At 40.9% G+C, this 17,813-nt stretch overlaps 1 protein-coding gene across 2 annotated transcripts in view; it reads right to left on the reverse strand.

The window, feature by feature from the left end:
• LOC146690401 (SH3 domain-binding protein 4) overlaps positions 1–17,813 on the reverse strand; it is a 52,841-nt gene that overhangs the window by 15,657 nt on the left and 19,371 nt on the right. The window contains exons 2-4 of one of the 2 annotated variants that reach the window (XM_085435436.1): positions 10,430–10,651; positions 7,312–9,668; positions 6,233–7,081 (exon numbers count right to left, since the gene is read on the reverse strand). In XM_085435436.1, the coding sequence (XP_085291562.1) occupies positions 7,073–7,081; positions 7,312–9,668; positions 10,430–10,553 (2,490 nt within the window). In that variant the 5' untranslated portion in view covers positions 10,554–10,651 and the 3' untranslated portion in view covers positions 6,233–7,072. Of the gene's footprint in view, positions 1–6,232; positions 7,082–7,311; positions 9,669–10,429; positions 10,652–17,813 lie in introns of those variants that run through there. The other variant, XM_085435435.1, reaches the window with a different exon arrangement.

The following is a 17,813-nucleotide window of genomic DNA, read 5'->3' on the forward strand; positions in this document are numbered from 1 at the left end:
AAATATGGGTGAACTAACATGGAGAGACTGACATGAAGCCACAGTCAACCAAGACCAGACAACATGATCCAGACATAGGAGGAGGCCCTCCCAACTGTCTTTATGTTCCCTCCTCCATACACTCTCAAGTAATCCAATGGGCTCAATTCTGTGAGATTTGCATGCCAGCCTCGAGTGAGTTGAACCAGAAACTTTATTAAACAAACATTCTGATGGTCTGCTCTGGAAAGGGAGGTTTATTCTTATGTGTCAGCCTGCTCGGTCTATGCCTTAAATAAATCTTTCCTACAACCCCCATCAGATCAATTATAACCTCTGGACCCTACTAGAGCAGGGCAATATGACCAAAAATATTTATTACGATATACATTTGAAAATTTGCGATAACGATATAACTGACAATATACACTCAACAAAAATATAAACGCAACACTTTTGTTTTTGCTCCCATTCCCCATGGGATGGATGTAGAGACCTAAAATTCATTCCAGATACACAATATAACCATCCCTCCCAAACAGTGGTCACAAATCAGTCCAAACGTGTGGTAGTGGGCACATCTGCTATATTGAGATAATCCATCCCACCTCACAGGTGTGCCACATCAGGATGCTGATCTGACATCATGAGTAGTGCACAGGTGTACCTCAGACTGCCCACAACAAAAGGCCACCCTGGAATGTGCAGTTTTTTGTGCTATTGGGGGTCTGGGGACCCAGAACCGGTCAGTATCTGGTGTGACCACCATTTGCCTCATGCAGTGCAACACATCGTCGCATGGAGTCTCTCAGATTGTCAATTGTGGCCTGTGGAATGTTGGTCCACTCCACTTCAATGGCTGTGCGAGGTTGTTGGATATTCGTGGGAACTGGTACACGCTGTCGTATACGCCGGTCAAGCACATCCCGAACATGCTCAATGGGTGACATGTCCGGTGAGTATGCTGGCCATGCAAGAACTGGGACATTCTCAGCTGCCATCTGCCCTGAACAATGTGAACCATGATCCATCCGTGAAGCGCACACCTCTCCAACGTGCCAGACGCCATCGAATGTGAGCATTTGCCCACACAAGTCTGTTACGGCGACGAGCTGGAGTCAGGTCAAGACCCCGATGAGGACGACGGGCATGCAGTTGAGCGTCCCTGAGACGGTTTCTGACAGTTTGTGCAGAAATTGTTTGGTTGTGCAAACCAATTGTTCCAGCAGCTGTCTGGGTGGCTGGTCTCAGACGATCTTGGAGGTGAACCTGCTGGATGTGGAGGTCCTGGGCTGGTGTGGTTACACGAGGTCTGCGGTTGTGAGGCTGGTTGGATGTGCTGCCATATTCTCTGAAACGCCTGTGGAGACGGCTTATGGTTGAGAAATCAACATTCAATGCACGGGCGACAGATCTGGTTGACATTCCTGCTGTCAGCATGCCAATTGCACGCTCCCTCATTGCTTGTGACATCTGTGGCATTTTGCTGTGAGACAAAACTGCACATTCCAGGGTGGCCTTTTGTTGTGGGCAGTCTGAGGTACACCTGTGCACTACTCATGATGTCAGATCAGCATCCTGATGTGGCACACCTGTGAGGTGGGATGGATTATCTCAATATAGCAGATGTGCCCACTACCACACATTTGGACTGATTTGTGACCACTGTTTGGGAGGGATGGTTATATTGTGTATCTGGAATGAATTTTAGGTCTCTACGTCCATCCCATGGGGAATGGGAGCAAAAACAAAAGTGTTGCGTTTATATTTTTGTTCAGTGTAATTGACACTAGACAAAATGCTTTACAACTCCACAATTTTATCAGTGCAAAAAAAAATCACTGCATTTTCACTTAAACAAGCAGCTGTTTTTTAAGTGCATTAAAGTTATATAAAAAATTTAACAGTGCAAATGCAAATTCCTTGCTGACAGTTTAACCAAAAGGCATTTCCAGTGGAAATTAGCCGACATATCCTCAGCATAACCACGTATAATATCCACAAAACTTAAAAATACGGTAATATTATGTTGTATCACTCCGCGAGGTTCCTGCCTACGATAGACTTTCGAGCACCGTGTACCACATAAAATAGTTTCGAGGTCAGTAAACACAACCAGAATTCATACATAAGGCACACGGGATTATAAGGGGCACTGTCTATTTTCAGAAAAATCTAAATATTGATTTTAAGTGTGCCGTATTTTCCAAAAAACACGGTAATAACCACGGCCCGCTAGCATGCTCTACCAAAAATAGTGCTTTGTTCTGTATCTGACGGACGAAAGCTAAGCCAGTTCCACACCACTGAAGTTGCAGCATTTTTACAAACCAATTCTGGTTCATCCGTTTCATTCAACGATCTGCTTTCGCCCTTCTCATTCTGCGTCGCCGCCATGCTTTTTCCGCCATTTGCGCATGAAAACAAAGGCACTGCGCATGCACGTTTTACCCATATTCTATCGCAATATTTCATTTTCTTATCATTGCTCAACATTATACCAGTATTACCATGAACGGTATGATATGGCCCAGCCTCCCTACCAACAAACCCTTACATTGGAATAGGTTTTGTTACTGTCCTTCTGAAGGGAATACAGTAATCCTTGAAGTCTAAGATTTTCTAAATCTTTCCACTTCAAAGCACCTTCTAAATTGCTCACCAGCTTAGAGATAGGTAATTTATTGATCCACCATGATTTTCACCTTCCCAGCATTCCTAATGACACCAATTCAGACTGTGAGGGTCAGTCATTTAAGGTGTGCAAGGATTTTTGTAAAATGCCGGGTGCTTAGGTTAGCCTTTCCTTTTGGTTTCACCCCAAAGAAATATATATATATACATACATATTAGGGGTGCAAAGATACTCGTATCGATATTGAACCGCTCGATACAGTGCTTTCGGTTCGGTACACATTTGTATCGAACAATACAAAATTTTGAATTTATTTTATCAACTGCTGTCTGTGTTGAGAGCTCAGTGGATCTGCGTTCGACTACTCCGCCTAGGCTGCACTGTCGAGCGCAGATCCACTGAGCGCAGGGCAAGCTAGCAAGACAGAAGCTAAGCTCATTGCAACATGGCAAATTGAACCTCCCCCACCCGCATTCAGATCTGGCCTTTGGAACTATTTTGGTCTTCATGTGACGTATGACCCTGAAGGTAAGCGCGTCATGGACTAAAGTAAAACAGTATGTCGGATGTGCCACGCAATGCTCAATTACATGGTGGGAATTACTGCGTTAGCGCAGTTAGCTCGTTAACGTGTTGGCCGTCCAGCCCCACGCACGGGGCGATCCGCGGTAGCTCGTTAACGGAGATTTGCCGTGTTGTGGCGTTAACATCATTTCAGATTAATGCTGACAGCACTAGTGGGAACACAACGAATATGATTTCACATTTACGCCGACATCATCCTAGTGCAAAGACAAGTGGAAGCAGACAAAAACAACAAGCATGCGTGCTACAAACTTTACCCGAGTCATTTAGACAGCCGTTAGCACATGATTCTCCTTATGGGGACCTGATATGTTTAATATGCTGCTGAGAATATAGCCCAGAAGAAGCGTATAGTATAGCTTTTATTTTGGAAAGAGCCATTTCTCTGTAATAAACTCTCTTTTCCAAAGATGAGTGATTTCTCATAGTTGCTCATTTTTACTGTTAAAATATTAATCTGTTCATAGACATCATCCACCTGCCTCAGACAAGTTCAAATTGGTCCTATGTGCAGGGTCTGGGTCAAGGAAGACAATGGGGTCGCATGGATTGCAGGCGCCTACTAGTCCACAACTGCATCTTCTGTTTAGTTTGGGAACAATGAGGCAGGAAACATCTGCAGGTTTGAGATCCAACAGACATAACTTGGATCATTTCCATTATCCACAACAACAACAAAACTCTCTTTACATACCAACAAAACTCACATCTGACTGTCCTGCAGGGCCAAACTATTACGTGTGCGATGGAAGCTATATTCACACCACTATTTGTATTTACGCACTGAAACAATTCCACAAAAGATGTATTAAATGAAATAACAGTCTAGCACTTTTTAGAATTTAAAACTTCCCTAAAGCTCAAAGCAGCATCTAAAAGGGTGAAATTGAGCATAATAATAAACACACCCCATTAACATCAAGTTTAAGTGTGTTGAGATTTAACCTGTGAGTTTGCCTCATGATGGTGTTTTTACCGTCTACTGGTGGAGTATAAACTGCTCCACAAATAAATGGTTTGTAGACAAAGTAAAGGGAAAGTACATTAATGGTGTAAATGCTTTTCTTTCTTTTTTTTAACATAATGCCACTTTATTTTTCTGTTGCCAACTGAGCTGTCCATAAATCTGAAATCACTCCCCATTTATTACACTGTTTAGGATGCTAAATGTTCATGTAGTCCACAGCATGTCTCCCCTTTACTTCCTTTAAAACATCTACCATCTATGGCTGTGTTATTATGAGAAAGAAAATGCTTATTTTGTTTAGATGAGACATTTTTACAGCATTATAACACAGATTTTTTTTCATAATGACTGAAAAAAATCACAGACTCCAGTTAGTCACACAGAGACAGCTGAAATAAATCTCCAGCTGTACTCCCAAGGTATTGACAGAGAAGTCAAGCTTGTCCCTGCCTGTTGATATAAACAAACCTTGTGGAAAAAAACACTAGAATGCACTGTATTGCTCTTTGAAAATCACTCTCAGCAAACCAAAAAAAATTCACTTTAATCCTAGTTTAGTATTCTGACTACTGTTAAAAAAACAACAACAACGAAAAACTTAGCTACACTAAGTTAGTTAGTGTAAGAACACCCTGACCTGATGGTGGCGCCAGAAAATACCCGCGGTTGTCGTAATATTAGAAATAATATTTTAAATTGAAACCAGCTAATTGGTTTGAAGTGTAATAAACACTCCAACATGTTGTGGAAATTAAAAAATGTAAGAAAAGAATTGATGGATTTATATGAATATGAGCACAGCAGTACAGCCCTACTGATTTTACTCCTGAATAAAACATCATGCAGATGTATGGGGAATTAGTCTGAGTGACAGACTTCCCTGCTGTTCTGCCTTCCTGTTACGGTTTATAAAAGATCTGCAAGTTACTCACATGGCAGAAGTAAGTCTCAAATTGTTGTCTTGTTTCTGCCTCTCCAGTGTGAAGATTTGCTCAGTTTCTGTTCTAAACTACAGAAAATTTGTTCTGGACGGTTGGTGGACCAAAACATGGCTTATAAAGATGTCACCTTAAGCACAGACTCTGGAACACAGCATACATCAGTGGCCAAGTTACAATATAAGCACATAACATAATCATCTCATAACATAATACCTTTTGTGCCTCTGCAATACAGGTGCAGCTTAAACTGAATCTCATAATCGTTGCGAAGGAAGATGTATTGCAGGACTGGATGTGTGCATATATACATACAATGTTCCTTTTCTCTACTAATAATCAAAGCACACTAAAAAAGCATCATACATTTTAACACAAAGACTGCTCTTTGGTGCAGCCACAGTGCTTTTGATTTGGTTCTCTTTCGTCTAAAAATAGATTTCAAAATGGCACGTCAAATGGCACACAGGCGAATCGTTGGAGAATGTCCCCCCGACACAGAAAATAGCTCAATTTCCAGAGGAGGGAAGATTTGATCACGCAAATGATTCTGCTTTCGGGGGTGGGGGGGGGGAGCAGTATTTGCACATCGGTCAAACGAGAATATGTACGCTGGTAAAACAACCGTTCGTGATACTGAATCTGAGTGATCATTGCGTGCTTTGATTGTCCTGAGAGTAACCAGTAGTTTATGTGTAATCCAGACAGGAATAACATAAAAACAGGCCTATGTTCAAACTACCAAGCAGGGCATATTTTCAGTCACCACCTTTTATTATGTTCTTTTCCATACTGCAGTTTCTCTGTCTATAAATGTTTCTAACTAGTGTTTACAACCCTGTGCAAATTACAGTGTTTCTGCTCGGCATTACTTCAGCTGTAAGATGTCTGTGACCTCCGAGAAACTCTCAGGAGGATAATGTACTGATACAGAAACAAAGCGTAGAAACAGTGCCTCAAGTCAAAAGGGAAGACAGCCCACTAAAAAGTAATATTTCAGGGGCACACAGACATGTAAAATGTAAGTCGTAAAATGAAAAATGCCAAATTTTACGGAGCACAGTTCCACAAACAGTGTGTTTAGGCATGTAAGGATGAGGCTCGATATCCAGACAGCCTGAGGCGAAAATCCACATTTCCATGACAGAAGATGTATAATTGAGTGCCAGACAGAGCTGGTTTGCACATTTACAGTGAGCACAGCTCAGCATTTTGGCCTTTCCCCCTCCGAGAAAAAAAAAAAGGCTGAATGCACTGAAAAGAAAAAAACACAATACATAAGCATAATGACCAGGCTTCAGACACATCTGTTCACTTTAGAAGAAAAGCCCCAGTAAAATCCCTAAAAATGTTAAACTTCGCTAAAGCGTTCCACATTTGATATTCTACTTAAAGCCCAACTGAAAAAAGAGACGTAAAGAAAAGGGTTTTTGTTATGAGCTGACAAGCACCTGTGTTTCTTTCTAACTGGCTGAGCTGTATCGCTAACCCTAACCCCTAATGATAACCTAAGAATACGGGATTTGTTTCCCAAGTTGTCACAACCACTGGTCAAAATCATAGTAATTGGAACTGACACAAATGAAAAACATGCATTTTTCACCAAAAAATAGAGTTTGGGTTACTTCTCATCATCAATCACACGTTAGCCTCACAGAATTAATTAATTCAGTATCATTGTTTCCATTCCTGAAATGTCTTAGTGTACGTACCAGAGTAAGAGCCAGTTTCATTAAGCTCTCAACACTTTTTTTTCTTTCCTGGTATTTGATTTATTTGCACATAAAGTAAAAAAATTACAAGTGCAGTCTATGCTATCTATTGGATTTGTAGGATCAGCATACTCATGGGGACAAAGTATTCTGCTGCTCTGCATAGCTCCTCGGTCCTGATTAGACCCCGATGCCTACACAGCAGTTATTGACTGCACTCCCAGCAGAATCAGTAGACTGGACCACAGCCTAAATCCTAAGGCAGCTGTGGGAAGATAACACAGCAGAGGGATAATTATGCTTTAAGAAACAAGTGTCCAACCAAGGGGATAAAGAACAAATAATGCCTCTAATTGGACCAATGAAGGCCATAATGTATCGAAATGAAACTGAAAAGTTAAAACAGAAAAGAACAATTTTCATTTCTTCAAATCGGTTGCTCAAAGAAAACGCTATGTCACTGCTACAGAGGAGGATGCCAAGGTAGTAACTTACTGTCAGGAGTTCTTTCTGGAAGGACTTCCTCTCTTTGCTCTCGGCATTGTTGCAGTCTTCCTTCAGCCTCTCCAACACTGATGCAACCCTCTCTGGTTCGCTGTCCAGCTCAGCACGGCAAAAATGCGTTAAGGGTAGGTTGACATATCCAAGTGCATCTGCGAATGCTCGCCAGTTGCCAATGTTCTCCATCAATATAGTTCTTACAGAGGCGTAAATATATGTGAGGAACTTGCAGGGCTTCAGTATCTGCTCAAGTAACAATGAGGTTGTGAGGTCAGGCCCAGTGAAGTAAATTGGCTTAACTTTGCCGACCACTAGCACATTCTTACAATGAACAAGTCCCATTCTGCCCTGATAATATCCAATGTACCATTCTTTTGTCCACAACTGGCCCTTCAGCTTGATCTTCTCCTCACTTAACAGAGCTACAAAATCTCCTTTCCTATATTCAAGCAAGTACTGATTTTTTGTTTGTCGTATGACAGTTTTGATTAACTTTCCAAACTTCAGGTTGTTTATTCTCCTGTCCTGAAAAACAGGATACTTAGTGGCAATGGCAAGAGGAGACAAGACAATCTTACCAACTTCCTTCTTCTTCAGGAATCGCCGTTGCGCTGATGTCTTTGGGCCTGCTTTGGGTGGCGGTGTTGGTGTCTGGACACAAAACTGGGCCAGTATACAATCTTGGTCATCTTTGACCTGGATTCTTAGGGTGAAATCCGACACATCGTCTGCGCGTGATGCAATGACATAGACAAGCCTGCTGACTTTGCCTAGCTTAACTTGGAATCCTCGAACTACCCTGGCCTGCTCACTAGCCTTTACCTCATAATTGGCCATGTTGGAATAAACTCCTACACGAAGGTCCTGCGGTCGGGACAGGATAAACTGGTGTTTGCCCCAGAGCTGGAGAGCAACTGGTGGTGCAGACTGGGCCTGCTTGCCAACCTCACTCACCAACAGTGTCTTTGGCGCACAATCATGGCCGAACATAGCCACCACTGTTTTGAAGGATGGATGGATGTGTTTGGGACCATACACTCCCAAAGTTATCTTCTTAACCACATGCTCCCAAACTGTGGAATTTGGAGATAAGGATTGAGCCTGAGCCACGACACACACGTACATACATGGCTCAAGGTTATCCAGGCACACCTGGACTGTGTCTCCATACATGTATGCCTGAGGAACAGGAGTGTAAGGTCCCTCTTTACAATCACTTCGTACACACAAGACTTCAGTAGTCTGCCTGCTCTCCATTTTTACCACAACAGACACTTTCATCTCCAGGGTAACAGTGGTTTTGGTTTCCATGTTGCTGAGTTTAATCTCCACCACAGGGCTGACAGTGGTACAGCGGTCACTGTTGAGCTCTAGCGGCGGGTCTAGCAGAGCTTTAATTGAGATCTGCTGTGTATCCCCAGGGGCGACATGGCCCTCTGGTACATGGATGCTGATGCTGGTTTCCGGAAGCTGGACAGCTCCGCCTGAGCTGTCTAGTCGACATACGATGTTAGTCTCCACCGGCTGCGTTTGGCCCCAGCCTGGGTTCTGGCCAAGGGAATCCAAATCATGGCAGGACCTGGCCAACTTGCGGTGTGTAAGCCATGCAGTCCGGAAATCCTCCCTGCTCTGAAACTGCTCTGGTGCTGGTGCTTTAAGGCCTCCAAAGAAACTAGCAGAGGCCTGAGGAGCATCGGACTGTGCCTGCAGGATGGATAACTCCGACAGACTGTAGGAACGTTTGCTTCTAAAAAACGGGTTGTCTCTGCGCATAACCTGACCGACCCCCACAGGACTTACAGGGTTCAAACTGATAACACCGCTGCCAAAACCATTAATGTCAACAGTGCTGCTGGTGGACTTGGGCAACGATGGAGTGACGGTATCAAACAGAAGAAGATCAACTGATTTTTCATTACTGTTTTGATCAAGTGAGCTCTGGGGACCCCCGTTTAGAAAGGGATTTGTAGAGGTATGGTTAGTTGCAAAAGGATTTCCATTTTGGAAGGTGGTTGGTTTAAGAATCACTCCTGCCCACTCGCCTAGAAGGTCCATTTCTTTGGCTGCCTCCTCATTGCAGTCTCCCACAGTGTCAATCATCCCACTGTCGCTGAAGGACGAGTCTCTGTAGTTAATGGGCTCCACATATGCTGCAGGAATGTAACCCATCTCTTTGTTATTGTGGGCATACCACCACTCTCCTCCTGACGAGTCCAGAACATAGAGGCGATCTCCTTTAGAGAACTTCAGGGTGGTGAAGCTAGACGGGCAGTAGTCCTTAATGGCAACAACCTCCCTGGCAGTGCCAAAGGAGGCAGTTGTGTCCAGTCGTAAGGCACTGGGAGAAGGCACTGGAAAAAAATAAATAAATAAAACATGAAAGTGTGATATTTTTGTGGTGAAATACATCATTATGTATATAAGGCAAGTGCTAGTCATCAGCTTTTCAGTGTTTCTATAGAGAAGTAGGGTTAACTTCTAAAATTCTAGAAATAGGGCTTTAACAAATTTTTATTTATTACAAATTATTTCAAGAACTAAATATTTTTTGTCTACATATGCAGAACCTGGGCCATTTATATTCAGCTATGGAGTGTCACTAACAGATGTGCAGACATGGAAGGAAAGCTCTCTCACTATTTCATGCCCCTATTTTGTTTTTTTTTGTTGTTGTTGTTTTCTTTGGGGGGGGGGTTGGTTCCTGTGTATCTTACCTACACTTAACAACAATATGTATGGCAGAATGATGGCTCAATGCGGAATGAGTTAGAATGTTCTTTGTGGAGTTGTTTACACAGGATTTTACAGAGAGCTCTACAATTATCAAAGATAGTACCTATAATCCCCATAAACACAACTACAAAACAGAGTCTGCATCTAAAGAAGTTCACTGCTGAGTCTGGGGTTTATTTAAACTTTATTCCTAGTTTTAACAATACTGAAAAATTTACCCTAAAAAGCACTTAAAAGTAGTATTTATCAAAGTTTATCTCTGAAAAATTGTAATCAGCTTATTTAAAGTAAAGTACTTCAAACCTGAGAGAAAAACAGAAAAAAAGAAATAAATGACTCTTGTGTCATTAATTTCAATATGCTTTTCAGGCCTGCTGACCTTTGACATCGGTGAGACTGGCTTCTGACACTCCTTCGGTGAGATCGATGAGCGTTCCCTCTGATTTGCAGCGAGGCAGGGAAGCGTTGTTGTTCGTCGTGGCTCTGATTCGATGGGCAGCCATGTTTGGACCAGTGACTGCACACCCGGCGGTGTTTTCGAGCTACTCTAGCGTCCTCTGAGCTAACGGGGAGATCAGATGTCAACAGCCTCCCATGATCACTGTAAGACAGAGAATATATTGAGTCAGCAGTTATTAATTATTATTTAGAATATACCAATGCGTCCTCTCAAAGTAAGATTTTTAATCTTTTAATCTGAATGTTTTTGGTTTTCTGTCTTCTTTAAGACAAACTAAACACCAGTGTGTATAGCTATAGTGGATGTTCAAAATTATTTGGATGATTAAAGTCTCCTAAACTCTTTGATGCATCCTTCAGGAGTTCAGGATATTCATGTACAGATTCAGCCCAGAAAATAAACATCAGTAGAATACAAAATTAAGCACACGCATGAGTTTTGGCTGCCTGGGCGATGATAGCAATTAATCTTCATAAATGTTATCTTATTTATTCAGACTAATCTTCTCCTTAGTGATAAGACTATTTCTGTAATAATTAACATACTCGAAAGAAAAAAGAGATTATCTTGTTTTTGAGCTTCTAAAATCTAAAACGCAGAAGGGTTATATTCAGGGGACAAGTCAGCTGCCAGATATGATCAAGTTAAAACACAAAATATTCCCTCATCTTTGGTCAACAGAAGGCAAACTCACACTGCTGTCCACTCTTAGCTGTTGGATTCAAATTAACTAAAAGACATAAATATAACACAGGATCAGTGTTTCCTCCAAAGTGATTACTATCACACTGATAAAGGTTAAGATTAGTAGTCTGTATTTTTTCCTTCTATTAATAAATCCTCCAAAAATACCAAAACAAATAAATGTTAGTTTCTCAGCCCCAGGCTGTCTGGTTCCTGCTGAAGACACAAATCTTTAAAAAATTGTTACAAATATAGTTTCATCTTAAAACTGAAACTATTCTGTAAACAGCATTTCTATACAGGTGGAAACAACAGAAACTGATTCATTCACCTTTGATGCTCCAGCTTGTCTGTGGTGCTTCAAAAAAAAAAGACGTTTTAAGAGCTCAGTTGCTGTAGTAACTGTGTGTCTGTCTGTGAAGCAGTTTATACTTTCACACAGGAAAATGTGAACGATACAACATAGCTTGTGTTCAACATCCTTTAGTGCAATACCAAATATTGAATGAAATGTCTCTTGATATAGTTTTAGGATAGAATAATTGGACTTTTATTTTCTCTTTGTGAGTTACACGTGGCACATATTTCCACACATTGTAATATTTCTTGTTTTTTGTAGATGCATCATGCGACGTTTAGTATAACTTTCTGTCTGCTCTTGCAGTCCTTGCCAGGAATCAGACTAGACTTTAAACCCACTGCAGTCAATATAAACACAAGGCTTAAAGAACAGGAGCGTGAAGAAATGCAAACAGCAGATATGGGTCAGTGGAACATAGCAGTTTGAGAGACACCAGGCATTTCACTGTAATCCATAATTTATAACACAGTCAGCTCAAAGATGGCATAAAGCGCAAGGAGGAAGAGGCCGAGGAAGACTTGCAGCTGTACTGCACTATACAAGCAAACATCCAGTCTTTCACTGGGCTGTAGCTCAGGAGTTTTAGCAGGTCATCTACTAATCTGAAGGTTAGTGGTTCAATCCATGGCTGCTCCTGTCTGTATGCCAAAGAATCCTGATACTGAACTTGCTCTGATGTGTTCATCTGCGTGACAATGTTAAATAGAAAGCACTTAGGTGTAGCTTGTGTAAAGTGCTTCGATTGCTCATGTACAAAAGCACCATATATGAACCATTTCAGTATTCTGGCTTCAGCTAACTTTGGCAGATGTCAGACACACTTTGTCTATCATTAACATCAATACGATGTTAATATTCACCTTCATAAAATCTGGTAAAGCCAATTTCCTGTTCTCTGCTTTGTTAACAGTTATCTTAGTTTGAACTATTTTGATTGATCTACTGAATTAAATCAGAATTTCTAATGGAAAACAAATACAGTTTATGGAAACCTATACAATGTGCAATGAAAAAGGTGACTGAGGGTATTTCATCACATAACAGCAAGAGATCCTCTTAGACAGCTGCATGCAACCCTGGTGTGCTTCTAACTCACACACGTACACCAAACATTAGATCAAAAACACTGCAGCCAAAGTTTTACAGGCTTCTTTGAATCTTATGTGCACCACGTGTGTAACTGCTTAATTAAACTGGGACTCTAAAGTTTGAGCGCTCCAGTTTAAATTTGTTCAATCAGGACATGTATGTTCTTTGTTTCACATCACACTCATTGAAGCATTTAAAGATTCAAGTTCAGTTCATTCTGTTGCTTCACATAAAACATAGATATACAGACTGTTTCAGACACAAAGGGGATAGGAAGAGGTTCAAACAAACAGCTGTTCTGCTTTAGGTTCTGCTTTTAAAGTTTGATTTTAGCTCCAAAACAAGAAGTCACAGCTTTACAGCTTCCCACTGTCAGCTGTTGACATTTAGAACATCAGGGGAAATTACTGTCTTATGCTTTGGAAACCATTAACAGCCCATTCACTGAAGCAAAATTATTAATTTGGTATATAAAAGCTGCAGCATCAGCTACTTTATAGTATCCCCATAAAACCACATGCAGGGTTTCTGAGTCCTAACAGGCTCAACAAATACCAGCTTATGATTAATCTCTATCCTGCTGGGAGACAAAGATTCACTTTATAGCTGTAGCAATGCATAAAGGTGTGCGTGATTAACCTTCATTACTCTCTAGCACATTAAGTATGGTTTTGTTTTGTGCTATAACCCTTAAAACTGTATCTGTGTGCCATGTTCTCAGTATTAGCACAGGCTGGGCAATGGAATCTAAGGCACATTAGCAACAAAGGCCATTATCCACATCTGAACCAAAGAGTAAAACAGTGAAATGTGGATTATTAAATATTAGGTCTCTCTCCTCCAAGTCTCTGTTAGTACATGACTTAATAATTGATCAACAAATTGATTTACTCTGCCTTACAGAAACCTGGTTGCAGCAGGATGATTATGTTAGTTTAAATGAATCAACACCCCCGAGCCATTCTAACTACCAGAAATCTCGAAGCACAGGCCGAGGGGGCGGTGTGGCAGCAATTTTTCACACCAGCCTATTAATTAATGAAAGACCAAGACAGACTTTTAATTCATTTGAAAGCCTGATGCTTAACATTGTCCACCCCAGCTGTGAAACTCAGAAACCAGTCTTACTTGTTATCATCTATCGTCCACCTGGGCCTTACACAGAGTTTCTGTCTGATTTCTCAGACTTTATATCTAATTTAGTTCTGAGCTCAGATAAAATAATTATTGTGGGTGATTTTAACATCCATGTAGATGCTAAAAATGACAGCCTCAACATGGCATTTAATCTGTTATTAGACTCAATTGGTTTCTCTCAAAATGTAAAAGAACCCACCCACCACTTTAATCACACTCTAGATCTTGTTTTAACATATGGCATCGAACCTGAACATTTAACAGTGTTTCCTGAAAACCCTCTCCTGTCTGATCATTTCCTGATAACATTTACTTTTACAATAATTGATTACACAGCGGTGAAGAGTAGACTTTATCAAAGTAGATGTCTTTCTGAAAGCACTGTAACTAAGTTTAAGAATATAATCCACCCACTGTTATCATCTTCAATGCCCTGTACCAACACAGAGCAAAGCAGCTATCTGAACGCTACCCCAACAGAGGTCGATTATCTTGTTAATAATTTCACCTCCTCACTACGTACGACTCTGGATACTGTAGCTCCTGTGAAAACTAAGGCCTCAAATCAGAAGTACCTGACTCCGTGGTATAATTCTGAAACACGTACCCTAAAGCAGATGACTCGTAATCTGGAGAGGAAATGGCGTGTCACAAATCTAGAGGATCATCATTTAGCCTGGAGAAATAGTTTGCTGCTTTATAAGAAAGCCCTCCGCAAAGCCAGAACATCTTACTATTCATCACTGATTGAAGAAAATAAGAACAACCCTAGGTTTCTCTTCAGCACTGTAGCCAGGCTGACAAAAAGTCAGAGCTCTTTTGAGCCAACCATCCCTTTAACGTTAACTAGTAATGACTTCATGAACTTCTTCACAAATAAAATTTTTATCATTAGAGAAAAAATTACCAATAATCATCCCACAGATGTAATATTATCTACAGCTACTCTTAGTACCATTGATATTAAGTTAGACTCTTTTTCTCCAATTGATCTTTCTGAGTTAACTTCAATAATTACTTCCTCCAAACCATCAACGTGTCTTTTAGACCCCATTCCTACAAAACTGCTCAAAGAAGTCCTGCCATTAATTAATTCTTCGATCTTAAATATGATCAACCTATCTCTAATAATCGGCTATGTACCACAGGCCTTCAAGCTGGCTGTAGTTAAACCTTTACTCAAAAAGCCATCTCTAGACCCAGCAGTCTTAGCTAATTATAGGCCAATCTCCAACCTTCCTTTCATATCAAAAATCCTTGAAAGAGTAGTTGTCAAACAGCTAACAGATCATCTGCAGAGGAATGGTTTATTTGAAGAGTTTCAGTCAGGTTTCAGAGCTCAGCACAGCACAGAAACAGCTTTAGTGAAGGTTACAAATGATCTTCTTATGGCCTCTGACAGTGGACTCATCTCTGTGCTTGTCCTGCTAGACCTCAGTGCAGCGTTCGATACTGTTGATCATAATATCCTATTAGAGCGATTAGAACATGCTGTAGGTATTACAAGTACTGCGCTGCAGTGGTTTGTATCATATCTATCTAATAGACTCCAATTCGTGCATGTAAATGGAGAGTCCTCTTCACACACTGAGGTTAATTATGGAGTTCCACAGGGTTCAGTGCTAGGACCAATTCTGTTTACATTATACATGCTTCCCTTAGGCAGTATCATTAGAAGACATAGCATACATTTTCACTGCTATGCAGATGACACCCAGCTCTATCTGTCCATGAAGCCAGATAACACACACCAATTAGTTAAACTGCAGGAATGTCTTAAAGACATAAAGACCTGGATGGCCGCTAACTTTCTGCTTCTTAATTCAGATAAAACTGAGGTTATTGTACTCGGCCCTGAAAATCTTAGAAATATGGTATCTAATCAGATTCTTACTCTGGATGGCATTACCTTGGCCTCCAGTAACGCGGTGAGGAACCTTGGAGTCATTTTTGACCAGGACATGTCCTTCAACGCACATATTAAACAAATATGTAAGACTGCTTTCTTCCATTTGCGCAACATCTCTAAAATTAGAAATATCCTGTCTCAGAGTGACGCTGAAAAACTAGTTCATGCATTTATTACTTCCAGGCTGGACTACTGTAATTCATTATTATCAGGATGTCCAAAAAACTCACTGAAAAGCCTTCAGCTAATCCAAAATGCTGCAGCAAGAGTCCTGACAGGGACTAGAAAGAGAGAGCATATTTCTCCTGTTTTGGCTTCCCTTCATTGGCTTCCTGTTAAATCCAGAATTGAATTCAAAATCCTACTCCTCACATACAAGGTCTTAAATAATCAGGCCCCATCTTATCTTAATGACCTTGTAGTACCATATCACCCTATTAGAGCGCTCCGCTCTCGCTCTGCAGGCCTACTTGTTGTTCCTAGAGTATTTAAAAGTAGAATGGGAGGGAGAGCCTTCAGTTTTCAGGCCCCTCTTCTGTGGAACCAGCTTCCAGTTTGGATTCGGGAGACAGACACTATCTCTACTTTTAAGATTAGGCTTAAAACTTTCCTTTTTTCTAAAGCATATAGTTAGGGCTGGACCAGGTGACCCTGAATCCTCCCTTTGTTATGCTGCAATAGATGTAGGCTGCCGGGGGATTCCCATGATGCATTGAGTTTTTCCTTTCCAGTCACCTTTCTCACTCACTATGTATTAATAGACCTCTCTGCATTGAATCATATCTGTTATTAACCTCTGTCTCTCTTCCACAGCATGTCTTTATCCTGTCTTCCTTCTCTCACCCCAACCGGTCGCAGCAGATGGCCGCCCCTCCCTGAGCCTGGTTCTGCCGGAGGTTTCTTCCTGTTAAAAGGGAGTTTTTCCTTCCCACTGTCGCCAAAGTGCTTGCTCATAGGGGGTCATATGATTGTTGGGTTTTTCTCTGTATCTATGAAGCGCCTTGAGGCGACTTTTGTTGTGATTTGGCGCTATATAAATAAAATTGAATTGAATTGAATTGAATTATCACTACTGTCATAAAAATTACTTTATTGTCTTTAGTTTAAACACTGACACGTTCTTGTGGGGCGACTGTTTAGTTAGTGTTTTCAACAAGATAAATTACTTGTTAAAGAATATGGCCAGTTTGCTGTGGGAAGGTTGTACATGGAAATTATGTGCATATAGAGCTGCAAATACAGGTAAGCATATCTACTGACTGTAAGTTAATTTAGGATAGATTTTTTAACTTTTCTTTTTTTTAACTAGAATTTTTAGCCTCTTTTAGTTGTCTGGCCCACAAATGTTATATTCTTTGTTAGCTTGGGCCTCATTTACAATGGTTGGAAACTCCCTAGCAGTCTCTGGAAAAAATGTGCATTCTCCAACCAGTTGGTGAGTGGTTGCTAGAAGCTGTTGGTCATCGCTGAGTCACAATCAGAATTAAAATGCTGCACCAAAACCCTCCCTGAGATTGTTTAAGTCACTAGCAGACTGCATGGAAGATATTGACTTGTTTGCAAACACTCGCTACATACCTAACCTAAGTGAAACTCGAAAAAGTGTGACACATACTAGAAACAGAGACACTTCACTGGTGCAGCAGATACATTTTAAATGTGCAACTTTTAATGAACGGTCTCTGTTCAAACCAGTATTAAGGTCAAGCATATAATAGATACATCAGTCCACTGTGCCTATTTATAACACAGTCACGCATGCAGAAGCTGAGTAAGCTCAGTAACAGCAAAACCAAAATGAAAATTATCAAGGGAAAGCGCTTAAACAGACATTATTAACACATTTACATATAAATACATATTAGCCGCCTAGCTTAATCGTTACTAGCATAGAAGGATTGTACTTCATACTATCTTTGGTCGCTAGGAGCTTCTTGGCTTTAAATATATGATCTCCCCTGCTGGTACTGCAGCTTATACATGCATGTTCACTTCATGATTCAGAGAGGCACAGCACGAAATGGAGTGTTTGGAGATATCTTCCATCTAAAGAAATGGCCTCCAACTAAAGATTATTTTGGTAGTTGACTAATCTGCCAATTTTTCTTCAATTAGTCAATTAG

Source organism: Copadichromis virginalis, linkage group LG16 (assembly GCF_057382275.1).
Source record: "Copadichromis virginalis isolate Kocher_CV1m ecotype Utaka linkage group LG16, C_Virginalis_male_GT1.1, whole genome shotgun sequence".
Taxonomy (NCBI): Eukaryota; Metazoa; Chordata; class Actinopteri; order Cichliformes; family Cichlidae; genus Copadichromis; species Copadichromis virginalis.